Below are 26,224 nucleotides of genomic sequence, written 5' to 3'. Positions count from 1 at the left end.
CTGTGGAAGAATGGTCTTTATTGCCACTGTTTACCCAGGTTGTGTTAGAGTCAGCAAGATGTTCTCCTCTTGTACATCTCCCACACAGTCTGGTCCTCCCCTGCCGCATTCCATTGTTATCCCAGATAATGTAATCTGATCCCTACAGAATATGATCAAAAGTCAGCCCAAAAAGGTGTGCCCTGCCACAACACCTCTACAGCTGACCACAACAGCCTATGCTGTTAATTGGGGGTGGGTTAAATATAGCTACTCTTCAGTTTTGCAGTTTCCAGTCAGAAGCATGGGAAGTTTTGTGTGAACACAACCCGAATACAATGTAATTTTTGTCACTGACTTGCTGATTTGTGTTCCCTGGCAGAGTTTATGAACCAAGTGTGGCTGAAAGCAACAATCGGTCCAAACGGAAACGGTGTGATGTCTGGGGAGAGACTGCTGCCCAGAGTGAGTGGAGGAGAGCAGGCGACTGGCCAGTAGGGATGAAAAACATTGGAAATACTTGCTGGTTCAGTGCAGTCATACAGGTAAGATGGCGCCTCTAGTTCTTGAGTGCCATCTGCCAGGGCAAAATGGAGAACTTGTGGCCCTCTAGATGTTGCTGGACTCTGAGATTACTTGGGCCATTGGGTACATTTCAAATTGTGATTGAGTGCTGTGGGCACTAGTCACAAACTGACTGCCATGGGGGCATGGTATAACACAACTTGACTGCACTAGGGGGGTATAGTATAGCATAGCACACAATTAGAGTGAGTAGAGTCATTATTGCTCTATTCCCCTGCCCCAAGACTACCTCATGTTTCCTATAGGGAGTCAGCTATTTCCTGCTGGTCAAATGGTGGAGTTAAAGGCCCAAGAACCCTTGTACATTCTTTCCCTGATCCATAAAATTGGATGCTGCTTTTATGATGTTTTATACTATTTATACACTGCTTAGGGTTTGTTTTTTTAAAAAAGTGGCTTTGAAGTACTTTTAAATAAACCATCCTTGACCATTGGCCATGCCTGCTGGGGCTGATGGGAGTTCCAACCCTGTGCTAGGGCAATGCTTCTAGGGTATTTGATACTTTGTGTTAATTTAAGGTTGGTTGTGGTCAGACATATTATTCCATTGCATTCAGCATTCTCTTTAATACCTATGTATTTAATACCTATGGTGTGATGTGTGAAAAACAGGTAAGCATTATTATGGCTTCCACTTGCAATTTACCAATTGGTGTTTGAATTCTAGGTGCCACATATATGGCACATCAGGAAAAGCCAGAGATCAGGATTCTGCCAGAGACTTGTCTTATAATGGGGGTGGGGTGCAGAGGTTACTGCACACTCATTCTAACAGGGATCCATGGTAGTTGGGCAGGACTTTTTAATATAAGAGTTGGTGTGTGTGTGAGAGAGAGACCCTGGCCGCCTTATGGGAGAAAATGGTGTCAAGCTCTCTCCGATGCCTATTTGCCACGGGGTCCAGTAATAATAGTAATAATAATAATTAATAATAATAATTTAAGTATTTATTATTTATACCCCGCCCACCTGGCTGGGTTTCCCCAGCCGCTTTGGGCAGCTCCCAACAGAATTAAAAGCACAATACAACATCAAACATTAAAAACCTCCCTAAAGAGGGCTGCCTTCAGATGTCTTCTAAAAGTCAGTAGGATTGGGAGTGCTTTGTATGTTTCACTGGCTTTAGTGGGAGAGCTGAGCACATGCCAACATCTTTCTGTTACAATGATTAAGGTCTACTTCAGAGCAGCAGTTTGTCTCTGCACAGTGTACATGCTTCTGTGACATCAAAAAATGTGTAGGAAACGCATAGCCTTTGAACTTATCATGAACGCTGGCCTACAAAGAGTGTTGTGTTCTGAACTGAGATCCAATTACAGTCTTGCTTTGATCAGATGAGGCAGTGGTTTAATTTAAGGGTTTTTGTCAGTCTCTCTTCCAGCTGCCAGAATTCCGCCGGTTGGTTCTTAGCTACTCCCTTCCAGAGAGCGTACTGGAAAATTGTCAAAGCCAAAGCGTAAGTGCTGTCTGAACAAGGTCAGGTTGCTCATTTTCTTGTAGTTGTACTGTCTAAAATTAGAATGAACCTGGATGATTTTGATAAGTTTATGAATCTAAAACATGTACTTGGTTTGAAACTGGCTTCAGACTTATCAGAGTTTGAGGCTGGTTTGTTTTGCCACAGCTGGTATCATGCTTTCTTCAATATCTAGTTTATTATTTCAGGCAGAGTAAGGGACTGTATATGAATATTCTTAAACATTTTTGCATTGTAATACATTAGGCGTTCTCTAACTGCTTACTTTCAATGTTTCCAAACCTCTCAGCCTCCTTGAATATTGCCCTGAGTACTAAATGGGCAGTTTCCCAGTACTTGTCCTTTTCTTTGTTTATACCTTGCCTTTGCCATCAGCAATCTTGACCTCTGTGCTATTTCTGTTGGTAAAATGCTAGATCCTGTTACAATGGATTGCTCAGGTTGTCATTTCTGCAATTCATTGTGCTTTTTCATTCAGAAAAAGAGGAACATCGCGTTCATGCAGGAACTTCAGTATCTCTTTGCTTTAATGCTGGGAACACCCTGTAAATTTGTAGACCCTTCCGCAGCCCTGGACCGTCTCAGATGTGCGTTCAGTTCACCTGAGGAGCAGCAGGTAATTAGGATGGTTGTGCCACCAACCTTGATTGCGATCTATAAAGTGGGTGTGTGACTTTAAAACATAGCAGAGGCATCTCAACCTCTCTCCCTACATCTTAGATGGGATGTTTTCTAGTCCCTGAGCCCCACCATGAAGACATGCTTAAAGTGGCTTGGGGCAGGAGGCTTCCCTTTGTCTTCCCCCTTTCCCAGCTATTACCTTATGAGGATTCTGGGAATCATCCCGGACCTATTTGCTTGTGCTTGAAGAGAACCTTGTCAAAATTTAGTTGGCCTCTGCTAAAAGATCAGGGTGGTTTGTGTGTAGCTAACTAGTGTGGTGATGATGATGGTGATGATAATAACAATTTTATTATTTATAACCCGCCCATCTGGCTGGGTTTCCCAGCAGAATATTAAAAACACGATAAAACATCAAACATTAAAAACTTCCCTAAACAGGGCTGCCTTCAGATGTCTTCTAAAAGTCAGATAGTTGTTTATTTCCTTGACATCTGATGGAAGGGTGGTACACAGGGCGGGCACCACCACCAAGAAGGCCCTCTGCCTGGTTCCCTTAATCTCACTTCTTGCAGTGAGGGAACTGCCAGAAGGCCCTCGGCACTGGACCTCAGTGTCTGGGCTGAACGATGGGGGTGGAGACACTCCTTCAGGTATACTGGGCCAAGGCTGTTTAGGGCTTTAAAGGTCAGCACCAACACTTTGAATTGTGCTCGGAAACCTACTGGGAGCCAATGTACTTCTTTTAGGACCAGTGTTATATGGTCTTGGTGGTCACTCCCATTCACCAGTCTAGCTGCCGCATTCTGCATTAGTCTGATGGCTCTTCCTGTGCATATGTGCCTTGAAATGCCTCTCTTTATTTATGCATGTATTCAGTCAGTCTCTGTGTTACAGCTCACAAGAATAGGAACAGTGGGTTCTGTTGCAAACACAATGCAAAAACAGTAGTTGCTAAAAACAACAGACTAAACTTGCTGGTAATTAGCATTTTGGCATTAAGTGTCTTGTCTTTCTTCTAGCAAGATGTGAGTGAGTTCACCCACAAACTTCTGGATTGGTTGGAGGATGCTTTTCAGCTGGCTGTGAATGTTAAGTGAGTCTGGAGAAACTTTAGTTGAACAATAAGTTTGGTATATGACACATCATTGAATACCCTTTCCTTCTTTCCATTGAGAATAGGGTAGCATTTAACATTGTGAGATTATAGCAATATTTCCTACCATGTGCTGCAGCTTGTTTAGGTGGTGGGGAAGACATCTTGAATTAAGCAAGAAGCTCTAGTTCATATTTCAATACATGATGAACTTTCTAAGCAAATGGGGCATTCCAAATCATGTAAGTTGCCCGTATTAATAGCTCCCTGTTCAACTTCCTATGACTCTAGGAGCTTGACATAGTTGGCTTTTGTAGCTAAACTGTCTGTTGAAACTTGGGAAGCATCATTTTCATAATAGCTAGAGTCAGTATGGCAGAATGTGAGTATCTGAAACAGTGTTTGAGACTCTGAATATTCCGGGCTATGTCACTTTAGACTACAGGAGAAAACTCACGGGATGAAATGCTTTCTCACGGGGGAGGGGGACGAATTCCCTGCCTGTAGAAGACTGGTTCATTTGGGGAGAACAGTTCTAGCCTGCCCTCCTTGGTAACACGCTAGTTTTGGGTGGAGCATGGAATCTGTTATATAGAGGAACATTCCATCACATGATTCCATCATCTGCAGCCTTGGCAAAGGTCTCCTGTCTGAGTGGGACCTAGGCCTAAACCATAGTTTTCTAACAAACTGATAACTGCATATTTCAAGTTCATATCCCCTGTCCTTTTATACAGGCCACCTGTCATTTTATTCCATTTTCAGGCACCTAAGGATTGTTGATAAAAGCCTTGGTTTTTATTTTATTTTATTTTATTTTATTTTATTTTATTTTATTTAAAAAAACACTTTGTATTCCTGAGTCCAATGAATTTGTCATGTCTTTATTTGATTGATTGATTTCTGCAGTGGTAACTCACAGGACAAATCTGAGAACCCAATGGTTCAGCTTTTTTATGGAACTTTCCTTACTGAAGGTATTCATGAAGGTAAGGTAGAAGGGTGTTAATTTAATCCTCTTTACATTGATTTGTGTCCTTAGCTGGACTCTATCTGGGCACTGTTGCAGATAGGTCTGTTTTGGCCGCAGTCCAAGCAAAATTAAGCATTTGCAGCTCCCTCTTATGTCAGTAGTGGGACATTTAAATATCCACATTAGCTTACTATTGAAATTAATGAAAGTGCTCAATTACCATGGTTATGAAGATCCTTTCCAAGGGCTAGAGCCTTGAGCAGGAGCACTCCAAGGAATTGACGGTGGGTTCACAGCAATATTTTGTTCTTGTAGATTTCTACTTCTTAAATTCTGAAGCAAGCAGTCATGCATGCTGTTCACTCATATGCAGAAATGTGTGTCTCCCTGTCTTAGAAGGTTTGGTGAACTGCATCACTAGGAAGTTTATATGTTCATGAGAGAACTATCACTAATCTTGACTATTACAAAAAAAAAAAAAAAATCTTACCAAAAAATACAAAACTAATATCCTCATATGTTATCCACATGCGATGAGAATGTAAGGAATACTTGCAATATTCCCAAATTTGTTATTAATATTGGCCCTAAATCAGGAAAAAGTAGGAAAGAATAAGAATTATTATTTTATTATTTATATGCCACTCATCTTACTGGGTTGCCCCAGCCACTCTGGGCAGCTCCCAGCAAAATCTATAGAGCCATTGCACTGTGCTGAAGGCTTATTAAAAACTGTAATATGTTTATATTGACCAGTCAGTTGAAAAAAACCAAAACCCTTGTTTGGCTTAGCTTTAATAAAAACCTCTTTGCAATATCTAGATATATCTGTAAAGAGATATTCTGGTGTGTGCTTGGTTTTATGAAAAGCTGGCTTTTGACTTTTCTCCTTTCATGTTCAGGCAAGACCTTTTCCAAAATAGAGACATTTGGCCAGTACCCCCTGCAGGTAAATGGTTATAAGAACTTGCATGGATGTTTGGAAGGCGCCATGGTAGAGGGGGAGACTGAACCGTCGTCATCTAATCAGTCAGTGAAGTATGGGCAAGAGGTTAGTTCTACACGATTCATCAATTTTACTTACAGGCAACAGAGCAAAGACAAACATGATCCCAAATGAGAAATTGTAAAAAGTATTGTGAAGCTCACATTTTACGTGGGAATAGTTAAGCGTACAGTATTTCGTGGCTGACATGTTCATCAAAGCTAGCATGCCTGGGTTGTATAATTGCTGACTTCCCACATAACCTGTCCAGCATTTACTTTGCAGTAAAAGGGTCTGCTTATTATGTGTAAGTGTGATAAAGTGTTTCTCTTTCTATTGAAGCCTACCCGTACCCGAGTAGGGAGGAACCACTGCCTCCATATTTTCGGAGGGTAAAAGTACAGTTCTTAACTTTATGGTATGCTTTTTTTGTAATTCATCTTTTCCCTCTTCGTGTACACTACACTTTTCATTTTCATCCTAAATAAAATAAAAAATCTTCTGCCTCCACCTATCTTGCTCTTTCTGCTTTTTGATTTAAATCATGACCCAATCATATGCTGCTTAGACATATTTGAAAGCTATTCAGAACTACTTTAAACTACCTAAAGCATCTCTCTTTATAAGAATTGTTTATGAACACATGGCAAAGAATGAAAAATTTGTATTCTGGCATGCAGCTTGAAAGAGAGGAGACTCTGCTGCTGTTTAAGGCCCATTTGTGCAATATTGGTACTTTCTTCTGCAGCATGTGATGTTCCTTGATAGAGCTGATTGGCTCTATGTTGAAAATAATGTCAGGTTTTTTAAATTGCCCACCTAATCTCCCAGGGCTTCACTGTAAGGCAAATCATCTTGAGTGATTTCAGCTCCGTAGTTTAGGATCCCAGGAAGCTTAAAAGCAAAAATCTTAGCCAGAGGCAATTTTTTACTTAACCCTTTAAGTCTTTTTTGTATATCTCCAGCCATCTTAGAACTGCATCTTAAATCGGAACCTTTCTGTTCACATTGCGAAGAAGGCTTTAGGAGGCTGATGTGTTGGGAATAGTCAGGAATGCTCTTACACTGTTCAGTTAATAGAAGTTAGTTCTGCTTTCTCGTCTATAGTTAAATTATCAGCTTTTGTAGCACAAAGAATAAGGATTGCTTTTTAAGAAACATAGATTTTTTTTAAAAAAATTGTCCCTATGTTACATTCAACTGCCAAGGTAAAAGTTGTGGCAACTAGGATAACTTTTAAAAAGTGCATCAGGCCAACTAATTACAAATAGCTCTAAACAGAGGGTGTGATTTATTTATTTTTTATCATGCAAGCTTTGTCTAGCTCTAGATGCCAGAAGGCTATTAAAAGCTTAGAAGATGGAACCATTGGCAGGATATTTCCATTGTGGATTTTAATATCAGCAGCTAGAAAACTCTTCTGCTCAGTGTCTATTTGAAACAGTTTCCGACTTGGCAGTTTTTAGTTGTGATTGTAAGGCTTGTTTGGGTTGCTCTGTAACCTTAAGCCTTTGTACACACCCAGCAATTTAAGGTGGGCTCAGCTTGACTTTAAAATCAGTATTCAGAAATACCCTATAACTAAATGTACAAAATAACATACATGGATCATCCCTCCCCCCTGGGTATGGCACATGACTTCCTATGGTCGATAGATATGGTGAGATCTCTGGTATCTTACATATTTTCTCTAATTAAGTCCTGCTTGAAGCTGCTTGAAAATTACGTGAAGAAAGTCTAGTATCCTTCTCCTGTCCTAAAACCTTTTTTTGTGTGTTCCAGCGCTGGTTTACAAAACTTCCTCCCGTGTTGACTTTTGAACTTTCCCGTTTTGAGTTCAATCAGTCGCTTGGGCAGCCAGAGAAGATACACAACAAGCTAGAATTTCCACAGATAATTTATATGGACAGGTGAGATGTTAACTGGTAGTATCATATGCAAAAGCTCAGACCATCAGACTTTACCCTCAAGGCCTGCTAAAGTAATATTGGCATGACTGCATCAGTCTTCATAATGATTCATGTGTACTTTTGAATGGGAGGATTGATGCTACAAAAAGAGACCACACAAATAAGTGTTTCTCCTTTAGGTTCCTGTATGGTAACAAAAAGCTTGTTCAAGCCAAAAGAGAAAAGATCAAGAAACTGAAGGATCAGATAACGGTTCTACAACAGAAATTGGAAAGGTAGGTGGTCAGCTTTTCGAACTACAAAACTTCATGTTTCCATATTCGGACTGTTATGTATGGTGGTCAGTCCATGATTAGAGCAGCAGTGTCTATATCACCTTTCCCCACATGTAATTAATATGAACGCATTGGACTGGTGTGTTTTTCACTCAGTTTGGGATCTGTGAGTGCAATCTTGGCGGGAGCCTCCACATCTCTCCAGTCATTTCAATGATCTCTCAGAGTGGCAAGGAAAAGCTTTCTATGACACCTCCCTATTCTCCAGCCCACAAAGGATCATATGACTACATACTGCTTCTATCTAGCCACATTTATTATAGCTGCTGGGTGTGTCCAAAGCAAATTTCCTGAAGAGGACAAGCTTTTATCCAGCATTGGACACACACACACACACACACACACACACACACAAGGACATGGATTGAAGGCTTGGCTGTTAAGCTTCTCATGGCTGAGTAACAGTGGCTTGTAGTTGAGACACAATAAGTTCCTTAACTGGTCCTTGGCATTCCACCATGAACAATAACTTTTACTTTATATTACTGTTGGGTAATATAGGCAAATACTGCACTAATTAACACTGCTTGTTTTGGGGCCCATCTTATGTTCAAGGAAGTGGTCTCCATGCGTGTTGACTGACTTTTAGAAAGGCCTACAAACAGATGCCTCTTCCTTCTTGGGTTATTATGCCTGACGTTATAGAATCCAACTTTCAGTGGTAGTTTATCATGCAGTTTTTCTTGGTAGTTAAAATTTAAATTAGATTTACAGTAGTACTTGGGCATATGCCAGATATTTAAAGGGAAAGCCCAATTGGTCGCTAATGCTTCCTTAAATAACTATTGTAGCTTTGATCCCGTTAGAATAATTTAAAGTATACAGGGATTCAATAAACTTAATTGGTGTTTTTATAAAGTAGGATATAAATAACATGTCATAATTCTCTTTGATTTACTCTCTTTAGGTACACAAGATACGGTTCTGGTGCCAGCTGCTTCCCTTTGCCAGACATGCTGCAGTATGTTCTTGAATTTGCAGGTACTAGGCTGCCCGGGGCTGCCCCCTGCACTCAAGACTTGACACCAGTAGCTGAATGCCAAACTTCAGAGACTCCTCCAACGCAAAGCAGGTAAAGAACTGATTTTCCTAAGATATCATTTGCAGCCTCACCTTGACTCCAGAAATCTTGGGATCCTTTTATATATCCTTTCCATTTCCTTGCTTTCCATATTTCCAATGAAGGACTTGGTTGAAAGCTGAGTGATGCCATTCTGACAGAGGTTGGTTTTCCATCGGGGTTGATTTAAAATGAGAAAAATAACATGTCAGCAATTCAAATTGTTGTAACTTGATGTATGCTTCTTTTGGGGGGGTCTTTGGCCAAAAAAGCATCATACTATAGCTCATTAGGTGGCTGCTGAGTTCAGAGAAGTGTTGGTTTCCATTTGCTGGGAACTGTAGCATTGATTATCTTTCTATCCTTCTCTTAATAGGGTGACAGTAACACAAGCTGAAAGTGCCAAGGACGTAGCCTCTGCCCTAGCCACATCTCACCAGGAACCAAACAACAAACCCCTCCAGTTTCCCAGACTTCCTGTGAAGGTGCCAGAAGGCCATGTCCCTCATGAGATCACAAAGGATGAAATAAGTCTTGTTGTGGCCTGCCTGCAACGATGGAGAGAAGAGGTTGAACAAGACATAAAAGGTCTGTGCCCAGATAGTGCCCTCCCTATTACAGTGGTACCTTGGTTCCCGAATGGCTTAGTTGACAAATAAATCGGTTCCCAAACGCCACAAACCTGGAAGTATTCCAGTTTGCAAATGCTTTTCAGAAGCCAAACACCCATTTTGGCTGTCGGTATCGTTTCCGGGGCTAATCAGCCAATCAGAAGCCACACCTTGGTTTTTGAATGTTTTGGAAGTCGAATGGACTTTCAGAATGGATTGAGTTTGAGAATCAAGGTACCACTGTATTGCGTTTGTTTTTTGTTTTTTAAATTGTAAGCTTTTACTGTATTTTAAATGGTCCTGGGAGCTTATGGTGAAAGGTGGACAGAAATTAACAACAACAATTTTCAGTTGGAGCTAGAGTCACTGACTTTCATTGGGTGTGTTCAGGGCTGTTCATTCTCTGCCCCATGCCAATGCAAAATAAACAGTGTCAACTTTCATGGAAACATGCTTATTCTAAATTCAGTTATTTCACCTGCTTGCTTCATTTGACGTTTGAAAGCTTAGTAAGTGTTGGCATATTGTAGGATGCAGACTCTGAGCTGGAGGAGCCTGTATCCTATTATATGTGATGCAGTTTTCACTTGATTATCAGCTGCTTTAGAGACCTGCTGAAAGGCAATAAATAAATACTTTAAATGCAGCCTGCTCTTAATCTGCCTGCACACTTTTGTCTATTAAACCTCCACAGCAATTGAGACTTCTGCAGGTAACCGTATTCTTCACAAAACATCAATAGCCTTGGCAATTTTCATGATTATTTTCTTTATAAATGGAAGTAATTTCTAACCCATTCTTCATTGTTCACCCAATCCCAGAGTGGGATGTGACATTCAAATACAGTAAATGTGAAAATGGACAATATGCTAACAAAGCTACAGCAGCTGAACCAAGGGCACTCCTTTAGTCAAATGCTTGGGCGAAATCATTCACCTTTGTGTGAATAGAGTTTTGGAAATAGGAGCTGAACTACTGTAAATCAATGCTTCCAACGTCATTCTCTGAAGCTGCTCTTGAAGAATGGTGTGGTTAGTAGTATCAAAAGCCACTGAGAGATTGAGGAGAATCAACAGAGCTGCACTTCTCCATCTTTCTTCTGATGAAGGCCTAATTTCAGGCTGGAGTGGGTCTTCTAGATAATCAGTTTCTTCTAAGAATGTCTGGAGTTGAGAGGCCCCTCCCTGTTAATCACTTCCCTAAGGAACGAGGCATGTGGGCTTAGAGTTATTAAGATTGTCCAGGTCCAGGGAGAACTTTCAAAGAATGGGTGCACCGGTGCCTCCTTCAAGGCAGCCAGAAACTACCTGTCATGCAGCAGTGCATGGATTTGAATGTGGGTAGATATTTGTGTTGTCTGTGTCCTAGAAATGCTTAACAGTTAACGCAAGATCAAACATAAGTATTGAATTGTTTTGATTAACAGACCTGAATGCTTCTATTGCACTGCTTTCCCAATCTATTGACCAGATGTACTCAGATCCTTTGCTTCATCAGGTAAGATATTTTGTCTTTTCATTGAGATTATGTTTTTCTGGTCTTGTGCTAGCACTGGTACATGCAAGCAGTGCATGCTGTTAATTGAGTTCATTTAGAATTTTCTTGAAAGTGATATCATCTTATTGGGAGATGGGGCATAACTGCTGTTGTTGAACCTAAAGTAATTCTCTGATCTGTCCACGTAAAACTAGTTTACTAAAGCCCAGCCTTTTCAAGCAGGCATTTGGATTCTATATGATATCCTGCAAATAATGAAATTACCTTGCTGTGGAATGGTATTGCTAATGGGATTCATTAAAACTTGTTCTTAGACACAGGCACTTTCCATTTTTCTACCTTACGCTATTTCCTGTGCTTGTTTCAGTGAGCTGTAGATGCTGTTGTAAATATTAATAACTGGGGGAGTTGGTTCAGTTTTCTCTCCTTACCCCTTCAAAATACATTACTAGGACTGTTCAGATACTGTACCTTGCTGAAAGACGGAGAGCTGCTTCTTTCATGCTTAGAGGTGTTTCTGCCCTTTTCCTCCAGCACGTAATGAATCAAATGCTGGGTGTGTCCTGGATTATACAGTGTCTGCCTCTTGGCTCCTCATCTTAAAAGGCTTGGGTTTCAAGATTCTGCCATCATATTAGTGGAGTTACGTTGTATAATCTTGGTTTTTTCCAATAAATGGTTTGTAATCCTCTGTGTCAATCTGCCAAGTGTTTTCTGGGTAGTCGGGCTTTGACCCCTAAAGTTCACACTTGTCACAATGACTCTGAAGCACTGCTTTCTGCCAACTAAAACCATATTACTCTGGGAAGAAAAGAATCTGTCCCTCTCTGTGTGAAGCCAGGATTGTATGAATGGATAGTTCTTAAAAGGCACAACAGCTGGGAATGTGCCTGGCTGAATCTGGCCTGAGGTCATGTTACTTCACCTGCTAAAAATAAGCCTGTTGTGTATGTGTGTGCATATTTTGCAGGTCCCTTACCACTTGCATGCTGTCTTGGTCCATGAAGGCCAGGCCAACGCTGGCCATTACTGGGCCTACATCTACAACCAGCCCCGAAAAAGCTGGCTCAAGTATAATGACATCTCTGTGACAGAGTCGTCTTGGGAAGAACTGGAGAGGGACTCTTTTGGAGGCCTGAGGAACGCCAGTGCCTACTGCCTGATGTACATAAATAAAAAGCTACCACACTTTGCTGCTGCTGGTAAGGACTTTGAAATGCTTACTTGTCTGAGTGATCTTGAGCTATTGGTTCTGTAAGCACTTTTCTGCAATGCACCCAGTCCCTGCTTGTGGCTCATGGTTGATTCTTGATTGTATGGGAAGGTCTGTAGGGACTTGGGGTTTGGGCTAAGTGATCTCTTCTAAGCAACTGTTTTTCTAGACGCATCTAGTTGTGTATAGAAATGGTACAGTAAAAAGGGTACAGTACTGGAGTGTAAGATGTCTAGCCTGCATTTAATGCTGTTTGAAATCACGAGAGAGAGGATGTCTTGACCTCCTTCTGCAATGCAGGAGTGAGTGCTGAGAGTAATCCTAACTGGGCCAAAGTAACAGCCAACATCCATATGGGGACAGAGATGTTGGCTTAGCCCAGTACATGCTTCCTTCAGGTTGATGATATGCTCTATTCAGATACCTGTCTTCTGGAGCAGTCTAGAAAATTAGCTTGTGCAGAGTAAAAAGATGAACAAGTAAAGAGCGTGCAGGCAAGCAGTTGACCATTGCCATCTCTCATGGCATCTTCCTCCTTTTCTCTGGAACACTGAAAAGACATCTAGTCCATTGGGGTTTGGGAGGTGGTGTGAAACACACCTAAGTAGTCCAGCTGATCTCTCACCACCTCTCACCATCTTTGCCCTGGATGTTGGTGGTTGGAAACCATCATTGGGTGCCAGTTGGATTGAAATGAGGTATTTTATTTTCCCTACTTCCTACATGCATCCCCCATCTTTGCTGTAAGGAGCTTCGGGTGTCCTGTATAGTGCTCATCCTTCCATTTTTAACCTCACAACAACCCTATGAGAGAGGTTAGGCTGAGAGATCTAGTAACTGGCCCGAGATAACCCAGTTGAGCTTCATGGTCCAGCTGGGTTCTGAATCCTGGTTTTTCAGGTCCTGCTTCTGACATTCTTTAACTATACTGGCTCTAAACCCCATACCAGTTGTGCGTGTTTGGGATAGCAGCAGCTTCAGTTTATTTGTATCTCCTGTTCAGGATTGTTCTGGATCAAAAGGCAGCACAGAGATCATCTTAATAAAATTCCATTCCAACCAACCCTACCCCAATTTAAATGTAGACGTGGACCAGGATAAGCATAAGGTTTGATAAGAAGCTGAAAGAATCCTCCAGGCATTGATGGGTTGACAGAGCAGAGGAGTAATAAATTAGGAGCTAATGGTTTGGGAGAAGTTGGGGCTTTCCCTAGGTCCCTTTATACATCATTTGCATTTTGAGCCTTAGCAGTAGGTGTGTGGATGTGTAAAAGGTAAAGAACCCCTGGATGGTTAAGTCCAGTCAAAGACAACTATGAGGTTGCAGCGCTCATCTCACTTTCAGGCCGAGGGAGCCGGTGTTTGTCCACAGGCAGCTTTCCAGGTCATGTGGCCAGCATGACTAAACTGCTTCTGGCGCAACGGAACACCATGACAGAAACCAGAATGTACGGAAACGCTGTTTACCTTCCCGCCGCATTAATACCTATTTATTTACACTGGCATGCTTTCAAACCGTTAGGTGGGCAGGGGCTGGGACAGAGCAACAGGAGCTCACTCCATCGCAGGGATTCGAACCGCCAACCTTCTGATTGGCAAGCCCAAGAGGCTCTGGTATAGACCACAGTGCCACCCACGTACCGTGGGTGTGTAGCCCCCTCCCCCCCATAGGGTGGTGTGTAAACCCAAATCCATTTCTATAACTGTCTGCAACTTCTATCCAAGGTGCTCAGATAAGTAGGGGTGACCCGTAGTATTAATAAACAAAGGTTTCACTGTAGGCTATTCTTTCACAAAGTGTCTTGGTTTAATAGTGAGCCCGACAAGTATTCAGAGGTAGGATGCAAGGGGCAAACGAGCACCAGCACCTTCTGGATATTTTCCCTTTGATTAGATTATGTTAATGGGCAGACCCAGAGAGAAGTGGAATCTCTGCCTCTGGAGCTCCAGCACTACATCCAAGAAGACAACTGGAGGCTTGAACAAGAGGTGGCAGAGTGGGAGGAGCAGTCGAGCAAGATGGCACAGATGGATCAGTCATCACCAGCAGAGTCTCAGGACCTCTCTTCTGACTTGGGACAAGGTGAGAAAAGCAGTCAGTCTTTTTGCGTGCCTCTCCCAATCCCGGTTGTTCAGCCCTCTGACTTACTGGATTGCTGAGAGTGATGCTTAAGAGTCCTGGTGCTTAAATTTCTATAAGAAGCCCTGTGTGGACTTGCCCCATGTATTGAGATGATTTTCAGAGGTTCTTCCAAAGCCCATGCTATTTAGAGGTAATGCAGATTGGTTGCTATCTGTAGAATTTCCTCACTGGGGATGATCCTTGGCACCAGCCTTGTTATCTTTTTATTCTTCCAGATTTATTAATGCATTACTTATAAGACACAGGCTGCTGTTTTTGTCCCGTTCATTGGGAGCATTGCTCAAAAGGTAGAATATAAATCTTTGCCCTCCCACACTAGCTGTAGCTCAGGGCCAGGCACGACCCAGCTTCTAACATTTTGTCTGGTTCTATGTTTTTCTAAATGTCTTGCTGGACGTAGAGAGTAAATTGTGCACTACGCTTATTTTTCTCCCCTCAGAAAGATCTTGTTCCTCCAGCTCTGAACGGATGGCACATTCCCTCTCCTCCGAACATGCCATGATTGCCAAGGAACAGACGGCTCAAGCCATTGCCAAGACAGCTGATGCATATGAGAAGGCTGGTGGATTGGCAGCTCTTGACAAGGTGAAAATAGCAATTGTTGGGCTTCCGGACCTTTGTATCCACCCTTTTCCATGCCTCTGCTCCCTGCCTCCTCTTGCTTGAACCTTTTTTTGCTTTGCTGGCTTGCCTTTCATTTCCCTTTCTGATTTCTTTCTGTTTTCTTATCTCTGTGTGGCAACAGTCAAAGGAGGCAGAACCAGTGCAGCACCTCCCAGAAGAAGCAAACCCCACCACTCAGGCAGAAGAGCCACAGGATGCTAAGGGGATGGAGCTTTCTGCCCCACCTAGCTCACAGATCTCTGAAGTGGATATCCCCAGTGTGGGAAAGATTCTAGTTAGATCAGATGCAGATGGATATAATGAAGAGGTACACAGCTATGTGTCTGTGTGTCTTTTTTGCAGCAAGCAAAAATGTTGGGGATGAGATCTTTCATTCTGAAGCATTGCGAACTAGGGAAGATGCCAGACACTGCGCTCACGGGCTGCATCTTTCCCATTTCAGATGGGTTATGCTTGGAAGTAAACATCCCAGAGCTGTCTCTCAAACCATCCAAATGGTGGTGCTTAGGATTGCAGACTTTCCCACCAGTGGTTTGGTTTCTTTGACACGAGATTACTCCCCAAGGTTGCTCACTTAAAAATAAAAATACTAAAGCTGTTTTACCTCTACTGAGGTCTTTTTGACATCCAAGGCCACAGATGGTGAAGCCACATAACATTCTGAAAACGTGGCAGCATTCCCAGTCCTAAATTTTGACTGCTCTCCTGTGCACAGAAGCAATCCTGACAGCACCATCATTTTTGTCTCCGGATTAAATGGACAGTATGTTTTAGGGCTGGGGGTTTTCAGCATGTGGGTGAGGACTGGTAGGTTAAGTAAGCCAGTTGCTAGCAACCTGCTGTGGAACAAGTGGACCTGCGCATTATGCCACTGTCATCCCATACAGGAAACGGGCATGGGTCAGGACTTGGGTGACGTATCTCTGCATCCCCTTAATTGCCCTTAATTCCTGCTCATCTTTCATTAGACCCTCTCAATGCATATGTGGACACTTAAGTCATAGTTGGTAGAGGGGCACAAAGTTGAGGTGTGTCTACAAATGTGTGAACAAATCAAAGTAACTTAATAATCATGCAGGGCAGTCTTCAACTGGCTGCTTCCATGACCATACTGGTTGGGGCTGTGGGAGTTGCAGTTCAGAATTCAAACATCTGGAAGGCCCCAGGTATGGAAGAAGATAGAACCCTGACTCTGGACTCTGCATGTCTTAGCTCTTGCCTGTTCCGACTCTTTCATCATGTAGCATTTTTCATTTTTCCTCTCTCCATCTTTCTTTTTTCTTCTTTCTGTCAGATGATGCTCAGTCCTGCCATGCAAGGTGTGATCCTGGCTATTGCTAAAGCCCGTCAAACCTTTGATCGGGATGGGTCTGAAGCAGGGCTAGTTAAGGTACTATTGTATACATTGGCCTCTTGGCAGTGGAGAAATGCAATGAAACATTGGCTACGGATGCCACGTGGCTGTTCCTTACTTCGTTTTTCCGTCCTGTGATGTCTTGATTGCAGAGATCATTTGTTCCGTCACAAGAGGTTGATATTCCACTTTGAGGAAGCAGGTCTTCACTGATTTTTGAAGTTTCTCCTCCCAGGAGTCTTCTTAATATCTGTCTTCCACTGAGATAACAAGACTGCTGCTGCTCTTAAAGCATAAACATTCCACTCTGAGTAGAAGTTTGTTGCATGCACCCCAAAGTGCAGCTCCCTCCCCTACTGCTATTGGATATATATATTACAAGGTGTGGTCTTCTCATGACCAAGGGAAGCACTGGACTGGCTTGTGAAGCTTCTTTCTAGTCCTAGAGAGGGTGGCATCCTGATTTTCCTTCATTCATCCTTCCTCTACATAAGGAGGGCTTCTCCTTGTAGTTAGAAAACTTAGAACCTAGAGATAACCATTTATCCTATTCTGCTTTTTCCCCTGCTTGGGGGTATTGTTAGGGGTTGAGGGGGCAGGGATTGCTGCTTTTATTGATTTTTTTGTATATTTATTTTAGATCTTATGATTTTTATGCAAATTCCTTAATTTGGTTGTACTTTTTGATGTTTTATTTATTGTTTATGACTACTTTTGTTACGTTTGTAATTGTGTGGGGGTTTTTTAACATGTTGTAAGCCACCTTGAGTGTGGTTTTAACCTTGGAAAGGCAACATATAAATAAAACGATGCATGCATGTATGTATATTGTTAAGAAATCTTTTGTCTGGTATCCATTGAGCCTGTTTCTCAGCTGTAGAAGTCTCCAAATGAGGACTCATGTTTCTAGCTTAGGTTGTGGACATCTCAAGAAATCTTGCTGTCTCAAAGTGGAGAGGTGGAAATTGCCCATCTTTCAGGAAATCCTCTGAATGATTGGTGAAGGCCAACGCGCTGGGAATTTTCTTAGTAGCCCTGCAGCCTTCCGGAAACAGCCCAAAGTGCCAACTGCCGTCAGAAGCAAAACTTGCATGATATTATTATTATTAATGTTTATTGAGTTTATATACCGTCCTATACCCGGAGGTCTCAGGGCGGTTCACAGAAAAGATCACAGTTGTAGAGATCAGTTTGTTCCTGTTGTTGTTGGAGTTGTGCGCTGAATAAAATCCTCGGTATTGCTGCAGTAGATCATATGGCACTAACTTTTGCATACCAGTTCCAAGGAGCTACTTTGACATGGTTGGAGCAAGGCCTCATGACGGTCATCTGCAAAGCAAAACAAGACCTTGCAGTTGCTTGGCTTCATAGGACTTTAATTTCAGCACATCCAGCTTAAGTTGGTCATGAGCAGCTTATTGATAAGAATGTCCCTCAAAGTCTAAGAATTGCTTGCATTGTGGATTCATAATTGTCAGGCTGATATTGTTCCAATTTTTGGCTTTATTAGGCATTCCATGAAGAATACTCCAGGCTGTACTCGCTGTCAACAGAGACTCCAACACCACAAAATGACCCCCGGCTTCAGCACGTCCTAGTTTACTTCCTGCAGAACAATGCGCCAAAGCAAGTGGTGGAACGGACTCTTCTGGAGCAGTTTGCAGACAAAAACCTCAGCTATGATGAAAGGTTTGTTCAGAACACGTAAGCTGGAATGTCTTCTGTGTGAATAAAAGAAGGGCACAGAATTGCTTTGAAAGTGCTACATGGGGGCTTTGTTTGGTAGGAGTGGTAGCACTGATCAGTATTAGATGGTTAAAGAGATTTTTATTGTTCTGTGTTTTAGCTCTCCGTTTCTAACTTGCATTTCCCCCTCAATGGGCCAAGAAGGCAGCTTCCAGCAAGTCAGCGCTGCTTGCACCTCTGAAATATATAGATGTAATATCAAAACAAGCTAAATCTAAGAGATGTTTCAGTTGACATTCTCTGGCTTTTGGGTATCACTTCACTAAGCTTTCTCCTCCTTTCTGTGAACAGATCAATTAGCATTATGAAGGTAGCTCGAGCTAAGTTGAAAGAGATTGGTCCTGATGAGGTGGACATGGAAGAGTATAAGGTAAGGAGCCTCAGCCCTAAAGTTTTAGGTCTGGTTTATATCTTTGTGTCAAAGCTGCAGCCTAATTGTTAGGTGAGCAAACGCTACTCTTGTGACCAAAAAAGGAAAATTGGTTTCCTTCAGATAAATGGTGATCACTTAAGTTTCTTCAGAGTTGTGTTTTGAGGGTTACTTGCTCTGTCTGAAGGGACACGGGTGGCGCTGTGGGTTAAACAGACAGAGCCTAGGACTTGCCGATCAGAAGGTCGGCGGTTCGAATCCCCACGAGGGGGTGAGCTCCCGTTGCTCGGTCCCTGCTCCTGCCAACCTAGCAGTTTGAAAGCACGTCAAAGTACAAGTAGATAAATAAGTACCGCTCCGATGGGAAGGTAAATGGTGTTTCCGTGCGCTGCTCTGGTTCACCAGAAGCGGCTTAGTCATGCTGGCCACATGACCCAGAATCTCATGACCCGGCCAATAAAGTGAGATGAGCGCCGCAACCCCAGAGTTGGCCATGACTGGACCTAATGGTCAGGGCTCCCTTTACCTTTACCTGCTCTGTCTGAGATGTCTATATTTCCTCTTGCCCTGTTCCGTATCCTGGATAAAATCTGTTCCATTCCACACATAAACAGTAGCAGAAATAAGAGTGCCCTGCCTCCCCTCCACATCCCATTTAGATATTATGGTAAATTTAGTAGCATTCTGTTCATCCATTTTCAGTAGAAACGTGTCTACAGCATTTTTAAAGCGTCTGGCTTGCTGAGACACTACAGAGTGTTTCAGGTGCTCCCTTTGCTGTCTTGTAGATATCCTGCTTCACATTCACTTCAGGATTCATCTGAATCCAGCGCACAGCCTTACTGCATATACCCAAAATGAGGGTGAAGTGCATAATAGGCATCTTATAATTTGTAAGTGGGCTATGATTCCTGCCTCTCTCCACCTGACCTAGGGCGCGGCCTGACAGGTTTCATAAGAACTGCTGCTTCTGCTGCTGCCCAGCAAGGACTGGGGTATTTTGGGGGAAATTTTGTCAGGAGTTTTTGCTGTTATTGATACTAATTTTTTGTATATTTTTATGTGGAAATTGTTCAGTTTGGTTATGTAGTCTTGATGTGTGTTATTTATTTTTATGACTACTTTGCTATGTTTGTAACTGTAAATCTTTTCATAGTGTAAGCTGCCTTGAGCTTTATTTTAACTGTGGAAAGGTGGCATACAAATGATGATGATGATGATTACCATATTTTTTCCGTGTACTAGACAAGGTTTTTTGAATCAAAAATCATGTCCAAAAACAGGGGACGTCCTATACATGGATGGGGGGGGTGGCGCACGCACCGGTTGGAGGGAGCGCAACTTCCCACAATGCCACTGCACGCGGAAACGATCTAGGGAGTGTTTTCTGCCCGCAATTGCATGGGGGGAGAAGTTCAACAACTTTGGGCCATCTCCCCTCATTTTCTTAAAATTGAGTCCCCCAAACTAGGGGGGGGGGGGCGTTTCTTATACATGGGGATGTCTTATAGATGGAAAAATGTGATGCCCAAAAGCAACAAGAGAAAAGGAGCAATATGAGAAAAGCCAGGTGTGAATAAAGTGGGACTTACTGAACCAATAATGGATTGTGACCGTTTTCTTTTTCTGGCACAGAAATGGCACGAAGACTACAGTTTGTTTCGCAAAGTATCTATTTACCTCTTAACAGGCTTGGAACTGTATCAGAATAAACAGTAAGTTTGTGTAAATTGCTTCTAAAGGTTGTGATGAAGATTTGGAGGGTAGCTGAGGATTGGTGGATATATTCTTAGACCCAACGCAGACTGTTGAAATCTGTGGTGGTGCATCATAGCAAGTAGAAATTAGGGACGACCTGAGTGGGGAAGTACTACTTTTCCACTGTGTATAATCATAATTTATTATTTATGCCCCGCCCATCCCCGGGCGGCTTCCAGCAAAATATTAAAATACATGATGTTGCCACTTCTGCATCTGTATCTTCTCATGAACACTTAGGCTCAGAAGGTTTCATTAGTAAGGTGAATTAGTAAGACTCCAGCAAACTTGGACAAGCCTTCTTCTAATGGACACAGGAGTGTCCATAGTCTATATATAAAGATGGTGAAGAAGGGTGGTGCTAGGATGCTTGTGGTAATCCCTCATGCACTGAGGGGAGAGCAGGAACTTCTGAACAGGGTACAGTTGTGTTCCTGTGACTTTTGGTAAATGTTCTAGTTTGTGGGCCAGCTCTTACTAGGCAGCTGTCCTCCTACAGAGTGGTGCATGGGCTACACACTGGGAAAATGTTCCTAGCTCGTTTAAGCAAAGCATCGCTTCCCAGTTATTTGTATTCCAGAAGGGCTTATTTTCTGAACACGGGGAAGTAGTGAACAGATAGGTATAGCCAGTGCTTTTTTAGGGGTACTCTCATTTTGACTCAAGAAAATCACCATTTTATAGTTCAAATCAGGAAAAATTAAATGCACAAAAGTACAAAGAACATGCATTACTTCATATTACACAGCTCACAGTCACTTCCACATTGGCATGAGGTTGTGTGCACTAACATCTTCCCGATTCCTCTACTAGATTCCAACTCCTACTTCACACATTAAAACACTTGCTTTAGTCTGAAACACTGTGACAGGAAATGAGGCTGCCATCGGGGGTAGCAACGGAACTGACGATTCACCATGTTATTCAATGGAACTGACAATTCACCGTGCTAGAGAAGAAACAAAATTTTTTAAAATTTTTGGGTTCTTCCATTAGATTCACAAAATGTTTAGGGGTATGCGTTACCCCCGTGTACCCCCAGAAAAAAAAGCACTGGGTATAGCCATGTGTCCCAGGCAAGTATAAGAGCTATGAATGGCTGCTGTAGTTTGCAATAAATGTTTGCTTGCACAACCTGTTTTAATTCCGAAGATTGCAACTCTCACCCTCTTTCCTGTTCTTATAAGGTACTATGAAGCTCTGACCTATCTGGTGTATGCCTATCAGAGCAATCTGACCTTGCGGAGGAAGGGAGCCAACAGAGGCGCCAATGCATCTTTAATTGCTCTGTACAGAAGAAAATGTCTCTTGGTTGGTATTAACCCCTTCTCCCCTCCCACCACCCCTTCAAGGAGCTTGCTGGTAGAATGATCTGCTTCCAAATCATTGCTTTGTTTTCAATCTTCGTCTTATTCTCATGTGCAGATCCAATTCTTTATGGAAATGGAGTTTACTGCTTTAATACACTGTTGTCCTCACAGTGCCATTGCTCTTCCTTGCATAGTTTTAATTTTCTGGTGGTCTTGGCTCTTATATGGGTGCTGCTTTCTCCACCCCTTCACGTATTGCCTTTATAGTATGCTAAGGGATGTGGGTGGCGCTGTAGTCTAAACCACTGAGCCTCTTGGGCTTGCCGATTAGAAGGTCGGCAGTTCGAATCCCCACAATGGGGTGAGCTCCCGTTACTCTGTCCCAGCTCCTGCCAACCTAGCAGTTTGAAAGCACACCAGCGCAAGTAGATAAATAGGTACCGCTGTGGCGGGAAGGTAAACATCGTTTTTGTGCATTCTGGTTTCCATCACGGTGTTCTGTTGCACCAGCAGTGGTTTAGTCCTGCTGGTCACATGACCCGGAACGCTGTCTGTGGACAAATGCCGGCTCCCTCGGCCTGAGATGAGCACCGCAACCCCATAGTCGCCTTTGACTGGACTTAATAGCTTAGGGGTCCTTTACCTTTATAGTGTGCTCTATCTCTTGGTTCCTGAATGGATTAGTGAAAACCTGTCTCAGGTTGGGGCACTTTGCAGGGAGGGGAATATCCGGCAGATGTTTGGGCTCTTTTTTGCCATGGCAATGTAAAAAGTTCTTTTAAGCAGACAAAAACCCCTAAATGTTCAGCTGCACTCTAAAACTTGCCACAGGAAGCATTGCGGAAAGTGACAGACACCAATCTGAGCTGTTGCCAAAGACCCATAAATGTGTTTCTCGTATTGTTTTGCCACAGAAGTTGAACGATGCTGCAGCAGCTCTGTTTGAAAGTAGCAATGAGTTGAGCGTGGATGAAGGTGTGAACATCTTGAATGAGCTGATCATCCCCTGCATGCACCTCCTCATCAGCAATGATACCTCAAAGGATGACCTGGATGCCGTTGAGGTCATGAGAAATCGTTGGTGTGCTTACCTGGGAAAGGACATGAATGGTAAGAAGGGGGTCCTGGACCTCTTACTCTGTGCTGCTATCATCCTGTCTCTCGCCTAGTATTGCTAGTCTTTATGTACCTCCTGACTGTTTTTCGAAAGACTGTCAGTAAAATGCCCTTGCACAATTACGATAATCCGCAACATTTGCATTTTGCTTAGCCCTGAAGCCAAGGTGGCAAATGTGGCCCTCCAGATGTCAGCTGGACTACAGCTCCTATCATATCTGGCCATTGGCCATGCTGGCTGAGGCTGATGGGAGTTGGAGTTCAACAGCATCTGCTGGGCTACAGCATCTAAAATTTACTGGAGAGACTGCCTTCTTGAATTACTAGATCTTTGTGTTCAAAATATGGGATTTGATTCTTTCATTTCCCCTCTTGTTCGCAAGTAGAAGTAACACCTGCCTCTCAACAGTCATACTTGTATGGGGCGTTCCAGTTATAGCAGCTTGCAGTGTAAGCCAAGCAGCTTTCTCCTGGGGTGAGGAATGATAGAAAATGTTTTGTTGCTGCCAGAAATTACTTGTACATGTTGCATCTGTACCTGGCACATCCTGTGATCAGAGGGACACACTGATCAGAAAACTTACTTTTAAATCTTCATGTGGCATGTCAGTCTTTACCCCAGAGATTCTGGGGCAGGGGGCAGAATATTACTGAACATATCATGAATTAAAATAAGCACACATGACCTGGAAGTTAATCTGTTGTGCATTTTTCTTTGCTAGATTATTATAAATTGGTTAAACTTTGTTCACTTCAGCCAGCAGGGGGTGTCAGGAAGAAGTATTGGCCCTAAAATACTATTTCAAAATAGACAAAAGCTCTGGTTTCTGCAGTTGAGTTTGCTTGTGTTCTGCTTTCATGAACAAGCTTTTTCACATCTGCAATTCAGACTTGCAGATAGTTGCTTACGGTGAGAAATATTTCCTTTTAGACAAGTGGCTTATCTAACCAGTACCACCTTGTAAAATGCAGGTGGTTGTGAATTGGGTACAACTTAAAAGGTATCTCTTACTGTGCACTGAGAATGAGGTGCTGTTGTAAGTGTTTGCAAGTTGGGTTTGTAGACATCTGTGATGTCTGCAACACTGTCTTCACAAGTGTTTATGGGAAGTGCTTGGTGAAGTTGTGAATAAGTTCCCTATTTTAACTTGTAAGTGCCATTATGTTGCTTTGAAGGAGTGGGAGAAGGGGAAACATGATTGAGGGAGCTTCCAGATTGACATACAGATAAGCATTCCAGAGTTTTTCCTGCATCTTCTTACATTTCACAATCTTAGTTTCAACAAGATTTCAAAGCATTGCTATTGGGTTGTTGTTGTTGTTGTTGTTGTTGTTATTTGGCTCTTCTTGTCTTACAGAGGACCTGCAGCTAAAACTGAGTGAATTCCTACCCCGCCTGCTAGATTGTTCCTCCGAGGGCATAGTTCTGAAAGAACCACCCAAGATCCGCCCCAATTCTCCCTACGATCTCTGCAGCCGATTTGCAGCTGTCATGGAATCTATTCACGGGGCCTCGACTGTCACTGTCAAATAAAAACTGCCGACTGTACTGCATTAAGCTCTGGAGACCACAGGCCCACCAGCGTGTGGAATCCAGCTGCCGACCACCTTTTGGAATGGAGCAAGGAAGAGAGATGCTACATTGAGACAATCCACATTCAGACCTAACCAAAACTGTGCTAAGAAAAGGGCTAAATGGGACATGACACCCCCTGGTGTGCACCATATATGGGCAGGCACTAAATTAGAACATGTCTTGAGGTTTCACTGTTTTACGTTGCCTATAACTGCGTTTGCCTTGGCTTCCTACAAGAACACGGTAGGAAGACACTTATTTTTTTAAACGGAAATTTTAAACACAGCATATTGTACATATTCTGTTGTGCTCAATTCTTATGGAGTATACAGTGGTTTGATATGCTCATTGTGAGCATTCCATGCACGCTCTGTTATATTTTGAATGCACTTGCCACACATGCTGGTCTATTCATATGTCATAATGCCAGCAGTATGTTATCAGTGCTGATAGCTTTTGTGCTGTCACTGCATATGACTGGGCCAACACAAGGGAGTGCATTTAAAGCACAATGGGGAGCATGTAACCTGGAGCCTGTTTAAACTGGACCTCATTGACATCGAAGCAGGACTGATTCAGGGAATAAGCCAGACAGTCGTAGGTAATTTTAAGAGCAATAATTCACATTCACCTTTTTCGTGGAAAAACACCTTAAAATGGGAGCCTATCAGTTGAGGCCCTTTCCGTCAGATATCTCCTGATGTGGCGGTAACAGAAGAACCTGGTAGCCTGGGTCGTAAAAAATACAGGCATTCATGCACACTGCATTTGTGTATGCTAGCAACTCAAAACACAGTTGATGCCATCAGGAGAAATGGTGATGGTGGCAATATTTTACAGTTGCTACAGAATTGCAAAAGTCATTCCAGGACAAGAATAGAGATGCAAAACAAAACCCCTAAGGAAACTGCTTTCTCTGACCTCCCAAAGCATATTTCCTTTATTACCAATCACTGAATTTTCATTATCAGGCTAGTATTGGCAGTGACAAGGGCTCTGAAGTCAGGAATAATAAACCTTTATAAAAAGATACTGCTTAACTGGCAAAGTCTACTGCCAATATTTTTAAGCAATCTTTGTTTTACTGGAATACATTGGCAATCGGGATGTAAATGGAAATACATATTTGAGAAGCCTTTTTCTGTTTTAATTAAATGTGCAATAAAGAATTTTACCCTATTTAAATTTGTAGTGGATTGCTTTGTTTCTTTTGAGTGTATAGACCAGGGGTCAGCAAACTTTTTCAGCAGGGGGCCGGTCCACTGTCCCTCAGACCTTGTGGGGGGCCAGACTATATGGGGGGGGGGGAGAACAAATTCCTATGTCCCACAAATAACCCAGAGATGCATTTTAAATAAAAGCACACATTTTACTCATGTAAAAACACAGAGATTCCCAGACCGTCCGCGGGCTGGATTTAGAAGGCGATTGGGCCAGATCAAGGCCTTAGTTTGGCTACCCATGGTCTAGACTTTATCTTTCTCCTTTTCTCAACTGTGTTTGAACACTGGGAGTGTTTGCTATTGGATAATTTTTGCAAAGGTCACCACTGGATTAGCCATATAACATGACTTAGTCTGCATCCTACTTGCTTTGGTGCTAAGAATAGATTAATTGCTCCACTACTTCCAGTTGTGGTGTGCCTCATTATTTAGCCTGTGATGCTGATCCTTGGTCAATCTAAAACATTGACTGGTTAGTTTGGGGTGGACTGCTGTGCACATACGCTGGGCCCCTATGATTACATAGGTGTAAGGTTCCTGGAAAAGATCCTGATGTTGGGAAAGATTGAGGGCAGAAGGAGAAGGGGACGACAGAAGACGAGATGGTTGGACAGTGTTCTCGAAGCTACCAGCATGAGTTTGACCAAACTGCGGGAGGCAGT

At 42.6% G+C, this 26,224-nt stretch overlaps 1 protein-coding gene across 2 annotated transcripts in view; it reads left to right on the top strand.

Annotated features, from left to right (window-relative positions):
• The window catches only part of USP28 (ubiquitin specific peptidase 28), a 32,727-nt gene extending 7,203 nt beyond the window's left edge, over positions 1–25,524 (top strand). Inside the window, exons 5-26 of one of the 2 annotated variants that reach the window (XM_080983404.1) lie at positions 362–524; positions 1,934–2,020; positions 2,520–2,657; positions 3,685–3,758; positions 4,668–4,747; positions 5,634–5,782; positions 7,499–7,626; positions 7,806–7,901; positions 8,869–9,033; positions 9,398–9,609; positions 11,059–11,129; positions 12,100–12,331; positions 14,237–14,425; positions 14,925–15,070; positions 15,231–15,416; positions 16,404–16,499; positions 17,974–18,152; positions 18,501–18,579; positions 20,215–20,294; positions 21,525–21,648; positions 22,562–22,757; positions 24,122–25,524. In XM_080983404.1, the coding sequence (XP_080839530.1) occupies positions 362–524; positions 1,934–2,020; positions 2,520–2,657; positions 3,685–3,758; positions 4,668–4,747; positions 5,634–5,782; positions 7,499–7,626; positions 7,806–7,901; positions 8,869–9,033; positions 9,398–9,609; positions 11,059–11,129; positions 12,100–12,331; positions 14,237–14,425; positions 14,925–15,070; positions 15,231–15,416; positions 16,404–16,499; positions 17,974–18,152; positions 18,501–18,579; positions 20,215–20,294; positions 21,525–21,648; positions 22,562–22,757; positions 24,122–24,297 (3,046 nt within the window). In that variant the 3' untranslated portion in view covers positions 24,298–25,524. The remainder of the gene's footprint in view (positions 1–361; positions 525–1,933; positions 2,021–2,519; positions 2,658–3,684; positions 3,759–4,667; positions 4,748–5,633; positions 5,783–7,498; positions 7,627–7,805; positions 7,902–8,868; positions 9,034–9,397; positions 9,610–11,058; positions 11,130–12,099; positions 12,332–14,236; positions 14,426–14,924; positions 15,071–15,230; positions 15,417–16,403; positions 16,500–17,973; positions 18,153–18,500; positions 18,580–20,214; positions 20,295–21,524; positions 21,649–22,561; positions 22,758–24,121) is intronic. The other variant, XM_080983405.1, reaches the window with a different exon arrangement.
• Positions 25,525–26,224: the final 700 nt, after the last annotated feature.

This window comes from Podarcis pityusensis, assembly GCF_964106645.2.
Source record: "Podarcis pityusensis genome assembly, chromosome: 15".
NCBI lineage: Eukaryota > Metazoa > Chordata > Lepidosauria > Squamata > Lacertidae > Podarcis > Podarcis pityusensis.
The sequence above is the reverse complement of the archived record's forward strand: the minus strand, read 5'-3'. Positions and strand labels throughout refer to the sequence as shown.